Source organism: Aptenodytes forsteri, unplaced genomic scaffold, assembly GCF_000699145.1.
Source record: "Aptenodytes forsteri isolate BGI_AS27 unplaced genomic scaffold, ASM69914v1 Scaffold707, whole genome shotgun sequence".
Classification (NCBI taxonomy): domain Eukaryota; kingdom Metazoa; phylum Chordata; class Aves; order Sphenisciformes; family Spheniscidae; genus Aptenodytes; species Aptenodytes forsteri.
Window position 1 is genome coordinate 907,766 of NW_008795363.1, and position 11,601 is coordinate 919,366.

An 11,601-nucleotide genomic window follows, 5' to 3' on the forward strand; every position below is an offset into this window, starting at 1 on the left:
CCACCCACACACCGAACCCGCCCGGGGGGCAGGGCAGCCAGTGCGACAGCCCCAAGCAGGCGGCGGGGCAGGAAAGCCCACCCCTCCCGGTGCCCTCCGCCGTGAAGGTAATGCCTGTGCCACCAGGCTCCCCGGGAGAGGAAACAAGGCCAGGGCACCTGGCTGCATCCAAGCCTGCAGTGCCCGCATGCTGCACCCCACATATGTGGGAGGTCTGGGGGTTTAACCTTAAGGCTTGGAAAAATGCAGAGACATTTGACAACAAACCTCGTTGTCAAAAACTGCAATTATTTGACTAATTTCATAATGGTATAAGGTATGGTATTGCACCCTGCGAGAGGTGATTGCTCAGGTCCTGCACTGGAAATGTCCCCTGGGGCTACGAGCAGAAGGAGATATAAGGCAACACTGAAACACCTTCCAGGCAAGAAGGGTCAGTCTCCATCTTGTGCTCTCTAGCACAACTGAGATGAGACATGGCACTGAGGGAGTCCCCCACATGCAGGCTCAGCAGGTCTTGGAGCCGGAGCGTCAGGGTGCTGTCAGGAGCTGCCCTCTCTCTGTCCCAGGCCTCTGAGTTCTCACAGGGGTGGGGTGGCAGCTTCTCTCAGCTAATTCCTTTCCTTCTTGGACCAACAGTCCAAATCATCCAGTGATAGCAAGAACCGTCACAAAAAGCCCAAGGACACCAAGCCCAAGGTGAAGAAGCTGAAGTATCACCAGTACATCCCTCCAGACCAGAAGGCAGAGAAGTCCCCTCCACCCATGGACTCTGCGTATGCCAGACTTCTCCAGCAGCAGCAGCTCTTTCTGTCAGCTACCCAGGGATGCACCAAGGCCAGCTAAAGTGAGTGGCAATGTGCCAGTAGCAGGGTTTAGCCCTGTCTCCCTCCAAACTTTCCCCTCCTATACCCATTTGTGCCAGTGCAAGGGGGATAGATGCATGCAGGTGAAACATAAAAGCTTAGGAACATAGCACAGACTCCTGCAAAGCTGTTCTGGCTTTGTGCACTGGCTGGGGCACCTGTGACCTGCTGGTGGGTCACCAGCAATCTCCTTACAGCCCAACCTGGTTTTTCTTGGGTTTGGTGGTCCTTCAGGTCTCATACAGGAGATAGCAGCCCCAAGGAAGCGGAGAGGTGGTACACTGGGCACAGAGACCCCGGGGGGGCAGACAAGTTACCCCAAATCTCCTTTGTTATTTCAGGCAATCAAATGAGCAAATGGTCAAAAGTTCAAATTCATCAACTTCTGTCAACAACACTCCTCTTTCTCCTGTGAAAACCACCTTTTCAGGCCAGACTTGTGTCTCATCTATCAAGCCAGGCCCTCTGCCATCTAACCTGGATGATCTGAAAGTGAGTGCAAACTTTGTCACCACAGGAACAGAATCTTATAGCCTGAATGTGCTTTGCTACCCCTGAAGCATGCAGTGTAGTGCCACAGGCTCAGCTGGCTGGGAGTGACCACGTGTAACAGATCAGCAAACCAGAACCACCATGCTGTGAGCAAACCCAGGAGTAGATCACGCTGGTTCAGGAATTGGTCACCGCGACGGTAACTGAAAACATGGGTTTGCTGCTCTGCAGGCGGCGCATGGGTGCATTGCTCCAGGGCATGTATCAGCAAACCTTAGGTATAACTTGAGATGGCTGCAGGCCAGGCCATCGGGTTGAGGACTAAAGGATGATCTGTGCTTCTGCTCCTGCAGCTCATGGCTCCATACCTTCTGTGGTTTTATGGTGGACATCATGGATGCTGCTAGCAGACCAGCCAGAAGCTAGGAGGTCAGCATGGCCTCCACTTAGTGACTCAGCTTCTCATTGCAGCCAGGCCAGCTCAGCTCTCTGCACAAGCAGGTATCTCCTGGAGTCTGCAGCTATGAGCACTGCTTTGAACAGTACCGAAATCTCTCATGTAGGCAAGACAGGCAGGGCATAAGGGAGAATCACTCACATCAATGGTTCTTTTATACTTTGCTAATGGAGCCTCAGCCACGGGGAAGGCCGAGTCCTTTTAGGAGCAGAGACCTGGGGGCAATACTCATTATTAGAGAAAGAAGTAAGATGAGGTAGAAATAACATGAGTTTGGCCATAGCGATGCCCCAGCTCAGATGCCTGAACCGTGGCAGATGCCTGAACATGGAGTATCTGGCTCCAAGGTATGTGGTCACATTTTCTGAGCCAAAGGATGCCATCAACTAGTTCCTGGTCTGTGTGAAAGTCCTCTGCTCATGTAGAAACCTACTGCTAGGAACGGAATCTTGGGTTACCTCCATGGCCCAAGGACCACTGCTGGTTCATGGCGCACAGTCACAGTTCCTGGAGGAAGAAGGAAGGTTCTTCTGTTAGGAAAGGTTGAAGTCCTGCAGGATGTGCAGTGGTCAGGGCTGTGCACGGTGATTCTGGTGACTGCAGGTGAGACAGTGAGCACCTGGGGGGGGTCAGTTTTAAAGCAGGAAGCTGGGAGCCTGTGACCTGAGACTCCTTGTTAGAAATGTTGGGTTTCTAAAGGGCTCATCTGCCATTGGGACTGATTGCTGGTGACTTTCCTTCTAGGTGTCAGAACTGAGACAGCAGCTCCGAATACGAGGCCTGCCTGTGTCAGGTACCAAAACAGCGCTGATGGAACGTCTGCGGCCCTTCCAGGAGTGCGGCAGCAACACAGTGCCAAACTTCAGTGAGATCACCACCGTTACCTTCCCAGTCACTCCGACAAGCACTCTGTCGAGTTACCAGTCGCAGTCCTCCACCAGCTTGTTATCAAATGGCTTCTACCACTTTGGCAGCACCAGCTCCACCCCACCCATCTCTCCAGCCTCCTCCGACCTCTCTGTGAGTGGCTCTTTGCCAGACACATTCAACGACGGGCCCATGTCTTCTCCACAGTTTGGTCTCCAGCCATCTCCAGTTCATGGCAGTGCCGAAGAAAGCCTTATGAGCAGCATGAATGGAGGGAGCATCCAGCTGGAGCTGGAAGGGATCGACACAGAGAAAGACAAGATGCTGGTGGAGAAGCAGAAGGTCATCAATGAACTGACGTGGAAGCTGCAGCAAGAGCAGAGGCAGGTGGAAGAGCTACGGATGCAGCTCCAGAAGCGAAAGAGAAGCAATGGCCTTGAGGAGAAGCAGCAGCCCTCTCAGCATTTCTTTGGTGTCACCATCAAGCAAGAAAATGCAGTGTCCAGCTGTCCATTTGCATCCAAACAAACTGCCTTGAAAGGCCAAGCCAGCAGCTCGGATAAGTTAAGTAACTGTGGGGTGCCGCAGCTGCCTCACATTGTAAATAGCCGCTGCTTGGAGCCTGCAGGTCAAAGCACCATCACCTCCTCAACATTCCTGAGCCCGCAGTGCTCCCCCCAGCACTCTCCACTCGGGGCTGCAAAAAGCCCCCAGCACATCAGCCTGCCACCATCCCCCAACAGCCACTATCTCCTCTCGGTGTCCCCTGGCTCACAGGCAGAAGGGCGCAGCGGGTCCCCGCAGACCAACAGTTGCCTTCGCACAGCATCGGTAAGTGGAGAGCACCCCAGATGGCATCGCAGTGGTGAACACGCTGGTGTCTGTGGGCAGTCAGTCAAACATCCCAGTTTGAGTCCTTTCCTGTCAGACCGAGACTGCTGGCACCCAGGGTGGGTACCCAGGGGGCCACAGCAGCATGTGGGGCTGCCTGGAAAGGCAGAGAGTAGCCCAGATGGACAACAGGTTGGAAGCTGATGGCACCGCAGGGTCCTTTGCAGGGCATCTCCTGGGGACCCCTGCTGCCACCGCACACAATTGCCCTGGGGAGTCACAGCACAGTTCCCATGCCTCATGGAGCCCTAGCACAGCTCCTTCTGCCCTGGGGGAACTCTGGCACAGCTCCCCTCTTCCCCAGGGGACCCCAGCACAGCTCCCTCTGCCCCTGGGTGAGCACTGGCAAAGCTCCCTGTGTCCTGGGAGAGTCCTGGCACAGCATCCTCTGCCCTCTGGAGACCTGGCACAGCTCCCTCTGCCCTGGGGAGACCTGGCACAGCTTCCTCTGCCCCTGGTTAAGCACTGGCACAGCTCCCTCTGCCCCTGGAGGAGTCCTGGCACAGCTCCCTCTGCCCTGGGGGAGCATTGGCACAGCTGCTTCTGCCCTAAAAGAGCCCTAACTCAGCTGCCTCTCCCCTCAGGGGGACACCCTGGCACAGCTTGCCGTGCCCCTGGGGGAGTCCTGGCACAGCTCCCCCTGCCCCATGGAGCCCTGGCACAGCTCCCTCCACCCCGGGGAAGCCCTGGCACAGCTCCTTCTGCCCCATGGAGCCCTGGCAAAGCTCTATCCACAGCAGGGAAGCACTGGCACAGATCCCTCAGCCCCTGGGAGAGCCCTGGCACAGCTTCCTACGCCCCTGGGAGAGTCCCGTTGCAGTGTTGCAGGGCTTTTCAGCATCTTGCTGAGCCATTGCAGCTGCTAGCACTGGATTGAAGGAGGGCAGTTACCCCAGTCATATGGGAAGCCTTTTTTTGGGAAGATAGAGCAGGGCTTACAAGTGGGGTCTGCAGTCAGATAGAGCTTGTGCCTCCCCACCAGGCATCCAGCACAGCAGAGAGTTGTCCCTTCAGCATCCACCACTCCTCACTCAGCCCTCTGGACAGGTACGAAAGCTTGGAGAGGGGCACATGCTGCCAACACACAAAGGCAGCCCAAGGTGCTGCTGATCGCAGTCCCAACGCCCTACCAGCATTTCCCAGGCAGGAGCAACACCTATCATACAGTCTGTAAAACACACACAGTGGTGCAAGACATGCACACTGCATTTGGGGAAGATGTACAGCAAGTGCACTCCAACTGCACAACAGCCGCACAGCAGAGTGACAGCCACTGCGAAACACCCAGCACTTGAGCAGGGCAGCTCACGAATCGCATTCCCGCAGTTAGCACGCTGAGCAGCGTGCAGCAGGAGCTGGGCATTGGTGTGCAGTGCTGCGAGGTGGCAGAAGGTGGGATGCAGCATTGTCTCTAAGCCGTTGAGGACGGTGAGATAGGTGACAAGGGCAGTTGGCACACAGCACTGCCAGTGAAGTAGGCAATGGGGAGCAATTTAGTGTGAGAGGGGCAGAGAGACAGAGTGCTGCCAGTGCACTGGGCAGTGGAGTGCAGTGCTGTCGGGGTGAGGTAGGGAGTGGGGCTTGCTGCTGGGGTGAAATAGGCAATGGGGAGCATTGCTTTGGGTGAGCCGAGCAATGGGGAGCAGTGCTGTGGATAAGCTGGGCAGTGGGGCAGAGAGCAGGGGATGCAGTGGGCAGTAGGATACAGTGGATGACCTCAGCAGTGGGGCACAGAGCTGTAGAGGTCAGCTGGGCAATGCGGCAGAGCTGTGGGTACAATAGGCAGTGGGACACAGTGCTGTGAGGCGATACTCCAAGCGGGGCTGCTCTGGACGACCGGGCAGCGGTCAGTGAGCATCAGCAGGGAGCAGCGACACCTCAGGGGCATCTCCAGCTCCTTCCTCGTTGCCCGAGCGCAAGAGGCATACAGAGGGGATGACCCCACAGTGTCCTGCAGCTCATCCCAGCTGCGACACCACCCATCCTGGGCATTTCTCTGCTGCCTGCAAGGGGCTCCCAGGGGCGAGGGTCCCTCTTCAGCAACAGCTCTCTCTCTGTGCCCAGCATTGGAGTCCCATCCCCCCCAGGCCAGGGATACTGTTCCTCCAGCCTCCCTCCACAGAAAGGTGGCCAGGATGTGCATGGCCAGGCCGAGTGGCCTCACCACTGCCCTGGATCCACTTCTGGATCCGACCCACCTGCCGGGACCATGCTGCATACCCTGGCACTGGCTCTCATGGGACAAGGCAGCCGCGGCCAGGCGGTGGAGAAGGGAACACAAGGTCCTAGAGGCAATGGGGACAGCAGCTGGCAGGCACTGGACCTTCAGATGAGGTCCCTCCTGGAAGGGGGGACTGGCAAAACGCTGGCAGATATGCAGGTATTTGTCACAGGCACAGGGAAAGCCTAGGTGCTGACCTGGCAGTGACTCTCTTGAGTGGCTTCCCTGGCCTGGGCTCTGTGCGATGCCCCCGGACAGGTGGTGATGGAGAGGGTCCCCAGCAGAGGGGCTGGGAGGCAGCTGGCAGCCAGGGAGGAGATGCATCACTGGCTGGGTGCAGCTGACCCCCAGCAGCCCATCTCTCTCTCCCCCTTGCTCTGCACGTTCACGGCTGGACCGAGCACCAGGATGCTCTGCGGCATCATGCCTGTGCTCCAGCAGCAACCAGAGGTCAGCCTGGCCCTGCGTCTCAGAGCTAGGCTGACAGAGCTAGTTTACTTCCCTCTTTCCTGCCCAGAGGCCAGGCACTTTGTTTGAGCTGATTTGACCCACAAGATCACTAGTTTCCCTGGCACCACTCTGGCTTCAACAGGGGTAAAAGAGAGCTAGGCCTCCCGACTTGCCTCCCTGTGCATTGACTCCGTTTCCCTGTATTTCCCCCACGCAGATGGCTACGCAGGCAGGTCAAAAGTTTTCTATTCCATCCCCAAGTTTTTGTAAGTCAAGCCCAGCCCTCTCAGAGGTAAAGCAGCCTCCACCCTATGAGGATGCAGTAAAGCAGGTAACTGCATGATTTTTATTTTCTATAGTGCTAGGGCTGCGCAGGGTGTTCTTTTGCGGTTAATGTAACTCATCTGCAGGAGTTACAACCCATTGTGGGGTCTCTGGGTAGGACAGGCCTGTTTCCATAAGGAATGGGCTTTTCTTGAAGAGTTAGTTGCTGAATGACTGCCACAAAGCGGTCAGACACCACGCTGGATGGGATAGTGTATTCTGTGCTGATGAAAGGTGCCAGTCCACCCTGGGGTCCTGACATCCCACCCAAATACCCCAGGACTTCGGTGTACTCTTCTTTGGGGTGCTCAGTGCTATGTAAGAAACAGACTCTTGAGCATTCCCAAGTCACCAGGAAACGTCACCTTCCTTCGTTAGCCCATTAGCAAAGTGCCCTACTCCATGCCATCTGCCTCCTTAGCCTTAGCCTGGAGCGCTGTTCCCACGGGGAGGACTGTCTCCATCGCCCATGAACCCCTTATTTCTTGTGAGAGTCTGTCCACAGCCTCAGTGCCAGTCATGACGGTGCCTTTAGGAAAATGGAGTGATGCTGTTGGCAGTGATAAAAATGGGCTTATGCTGGCTGGCAGGGAGGCGTGCAGAAAGTCCTTCCAGTCTCCAGTCAGGGAGAGGAGGATGACGATGAGTTGACCTCAGGGAGCTGCAGGGAGTGCAAGGAGGCACATGCCAGTGCAAGGTGCTGGGTCCAAAAAGTTGGTGTGTCCTGACAGCCCTGGGAAGAGGCAGTCAGTCTGTGGTGGCCACTGAGCAGAGGGCCGGCGACAGGGCGGGGGGAACCTGGTGCCGTGCTCCCCAGATCCACCATGCTTGTCCCAGGGCCCTGCAGTGCTCACCTGAAAGTCACTGCCAGCCCTGTGTTGGAGTGGCATCTCTCCTGCATGGGAGAAAGCCGTTTGTGGGGTCTAGAGCCACCTACCTGGCTTGTGGCCGGAGGAACTCTCCTCCTAATGCCCTCTACTCTCCTCTTTGTCGTTTGCTGCAGCAGATGACACGAAGTCAGCAGATGGACGAGCTCCTGGACGTGCTGATTGAGAGCGGAGGTACGCACTGCTTCCCTGTTCCCCTCCAGGGCTTCCCCTCCAAGCCAGTGTTGGTGCGTGGGGCTCAGTGCACTCTGTGCACCACAGCAGAGCTGCTTGAGTTGAGTACAGCTTTCATTTGCCCTCCCTGTGCCAGCAGCCACTGAGATTGAATCCAAAAGCATATTGGCCCTCCCAGAGCCTGCTCCTGCATGTGCAGATCTGGTGGGATGGTCCGGGCTTGGTTGTCGCCTATGCAGACTGCGCAGAGAGAAGAGACGGCAGGGCAGCAGCCCTGTGCACAGCACTGCCAGCACCCTCCCCATGCAGAGCTCCTAGTGTCCCCCACCATTCCCAGTGCTGCCAGTGCCATCTCCCACGTAGAGCACTGCCAGTGCCCTCCCCTGTGCAAAGTGCTGCCTGTGCCCTTTCCCATGCACAACCCATGCCCAGCCCCCTGGGGACAGCTGCCAGTGCTCATGCCCTGGGGACTGTGTCCAAAAGCAGGGGAATCGAGGTCAGAAAGGAGGAACATGCGAGGCTTCCCACAGGGAGGGTGGGCGAGCAATGCCAAGGGGATTGAGCGGGGAGTGGGTCTCTGTAGGCATGCCCAAGAGCGCAGCTGGGGGGCTGTGGTGGTGCCCCCCTGCCCAGCAGTGATGGACACTGCCAGAGCACCTCAAACCCCTCTCATCTGTTGACAGAAATGCCAGCCAATGCCAAGGAAGACCGGTCCTGCCTCCAGAAAGTACCTCAGATAACGGTGTCTACCGGGAACTCCAGCACTCCTCTCCCAAAGTCATCCACCGCATTTGAGCAGGTCTCCTCAGCCCAGCTCTCCTTCGAGCACTGTCCGGGCAGCAGTGATGCTCACCTCGAGGTCCTGCTGAACGCCCATAGCCCCCTGGGGAGGGTCAGTGAAATCGCCCTGCTGAAGATGGGGGGAGAAGAGTCCCACTTCGAAGGGATGATGGAGGGGTTCTCCGGCAAAGCCGCAGATGAACTGCTCACCTCACAGGAGATTTTACAGACTCCCCTCTCGCCCATGGAAACCCAGCTCTCCCCTTCCCCTGCCGATGGCTCCGGTTTACAAATGAGTTTCACTGAGTCTCCGTGGGAGACGATGGAGTGGCTGGACCTCACCCCTCCCAGCTCTGCCACCGGCTTTGGCTCGCTCACCCCCGCGGCTCCCAGCATCTTCAACATTGATTTCCTAGATGTTACCGATCTCAATCTAAACACCAGCATGGACCTGCACCTGCAGCAGTGGTGAAAGGGAGGGTGGTGGAGGCAGGATACTGTAAGCCTGCAGCAGCCAGCACAGTGTTTCTGTCACGTCGGAGAACACGCAGGGCTAATGTGCCACGTCCAGGGGAAACTGGAGTCATTTTCCCAGCATATAAACTTGTTTGAATTTCCAGTTACTGCGAATTGACAGCACAACAGCTCTGGTACTTTTCCTCCATCGACACATCCCCACAGAGGACACCAGTGCCTTTAATTACACTGCTTTAGGTTGACAAGAACTTCAGTTTTGTTTCTTTTATCTTTTCCCTCCCCCGGTTTTAGCAGTCACTCTCGTGAGAACTGGAGCAGCTCATGACAAAACTGTGTGGTGAGGAGACCTCACCTGTGTGGCAATGGGAAATCATGGAGAGGAGAGCCCGTTGCTGCCCCCCTCCTCTACTCCCCTCCTGCCTGTCCAGCCCTTTAGGCAATCCTGCTGGGCTCATCTTGGCCATGCCCAGGCCAGGGGGTGTGGGAGCAGGGAGGCTCTGCCCAGCCAGGGCGACAAGCACACTTCTCCCTACAGCCAGGTTCGCCTTGCTTCTTTCCTTCTGCCCCCGAAGCTGCCTTGCCCAGTCCCTGCACAGCTCTGCTCCAGGTGGATGGGAGATGGAGACCACCATGTTCGTGGTGGCACCTTGTCACGTCCTCATGGTGCCTGGGAGGCTGAAAGCCCAGGAGCCGTCGCGGCTGCAGTCTGAACTGAATCAGGCTGAAGCCTGTGACCTTGGAGCGGAGAGCTCTGGATGTTGGAGGCAGCTGCTCAGGCTGCAGGTACAGGTGTCGAAGGGTCGTGGCAGCCCGGTGGAGCTGCCGTGTCCCAGCTAGTGTGGTACAGATGAAGAGATGTGTAATGTGTTTTGGTCCAAGGTAGGAGCAGGTCGTGTGGAAAATGTGGGCTGTCCTTTGCACAGCCAGAGGTCAGGATGGGTCTCCACCACCTTGCATGACCTGGGAGCAGGGGGAGCCAGAAATGGGCACTCAGTGACCTGCACGTGGGGCAGGGCTGAGCGGGCCCTTGCGTGGCTGCGGTTTTGTGCGAGCTTCTGCTTTTGTTGCCTCCACTTCTCTGCCATCCATCCCTCCGTCCTTCTTCCCGTTCCTCCTTGATCCCCAGCAGTCATCCCCTTCTTACCAAGTTTACTCCAGCATCACTGTTCACTCAGCCCAGAGCAAGGCCAGCCGGAGAACAGCTGTGAATCACTGAGCCTGGAGGAGCTAGTTCTCCTGAAGCCAGCAGAGATGGATGCTCTCCTGCAGTGATGCCTCCCGTTTGAAGTCACCAGCATTTCTCCTATGAGTCTCTGTGCAATATACTTCCTCAGGCTCTAGCGAGAAGGAGCCTTTGCTTCAATTCTTGGCTTCCACCAAAGAACTTGCTGCAGACTGTTTGACGGACATGTCTACTTCTTTGCAATTCTGGTTTTGCCAAAGTAAATATTGTTGCTGACAAAGATTGTTAAACTATTTACAGACTGAGCGTATTTAATATTTGTGTTACTGGAAGGACAGCACATCGGAGATGCAGCAGCTGGGAGGAGGTCCGGTGCGAGGGGCCTGCGGGCAGCCTGGCCGTGGCTCCCGCGGGGCTCTCCCCCCAGGGATTCTGGAGCTGTCGGAGGAGGCTCTGCAGCCCCTGCTGTGTCTCCAGTTCGTGGCGTTGTTGCATGCTGTATAAAGCACGTGGCAGTAGCTTTTAACTCACTATTTAAAGCACCACTTTTCTATTGTACAAATGGCCACAGTGCACTGCTAGGATAGACGATCACAGGTTGCATTTTTTTTAAAGAATTTCTTTTTCTAAGTGAGAGATTTTTTGAAGCTGGTCCATGGAGATTATTAATAGCACTTGAAACAGAGTAGTGTTAGCTGCTACACTGCGTCATTGTACAGGGCTTTCCAGATAACTTTCTCCTCTCAGCAAATGTATTTCCTTATTTAAAGGGAAGCTGTCAGCTTCAAACTTGTAAGCAAGCACATTTCCTTACCTATGTTACCAGCAACACCTTCATTATTAAAAACCCCTTTGTCTTGCCACTCGTCTGCTCGCAGTTCGCTGTTTGATTTCGCTGGCTGGGGCAGCCACAGCCGTCCCAGCCACCACCATTTGGTATCAGCTCCGTGCCCTGGGGCAGCTACCGTCCTTGCAAGAGCAGAAGTATTTCTTTCACAAGAAGAGTTTCTCCTGGAAGATTCCTAAACAAGCTAGCTGGAGTCTCCTGTTTCTGAAGGTTTTTTCTTCTGTTGGCTTTGGTTTCACTTTGTTCTCCTGCAAACGCTGCTCCTCGGGTCAGTGTCCCCTTCAAAGGCAGGCTGGCACCCTGCCCAAACCCTTTGCATTTTCCAGCAGCCGAGCTCCCGGCGGCGGTGGGCTGCCGGACACAGGGCACAGGGTGAGCACGGGCAGAGCTCCCTCCGCAGCTGAACCTCCTGTTGCCCGCAGGCGAGCGGCAGAGGCAGGCTGGAGAGCTCTCCGCCGGGGGACCCTGGCTCCTTCTCCCTGGTACCCATTAGTGTCAGTTTCCAGATTCATCACATCTTTCCTTTGATTAAAAAAGGGTTCCCAGGACATTCGCCCACCTGTTTTCAGGGAGGGGATGCCTCTGTGTCCACAGATGGGCTTAAAAGGTGAAACAATCCTGAGACATTGCAGAAGTGCATCTGAAAAGATGTAGAGGAAAAAACAAATAGTTCCTACGAACATCT

General features: G+C 56.0%; 1 protein-coding gene across 1 annotated transcript in view; it reads left to right on the plus strand.

The window, feature by feature from the left end:
* MYOCD (myocardin) overlaps nucleotides 1-10,922 on the plus strand; it is a 40,439-nt gene extending 29,517 nt beyond the window's left edge. Inside the window, 7 exon segments of the mRNA XM_009280181.2 lie at nucleotides 640-811; nucleotides 814-847; nucleotides 1,208-1,358; nucleotides 2,560-3,513; nucleotides 6,462-6,575; nucleotides 7,572-7,629; nucleotides 8,313-10,922. Coding sequence (XP_009278456.1) covers nucleotides 640-811; nucleotides 814-847; nucleotides 1,208-1,358; nucleotides 2,560-3,513; nucleotides 6,462-6,575; nucleotides 7,572-7,629; nucleotides 8,313-8,881 — 2,052 coding nt within the window. The 3' untranslated portion in view covers nucleotides 8,882-10,922.
* Nucleotides 10,923-11,601: the final 679 nt, after the last annotated feature.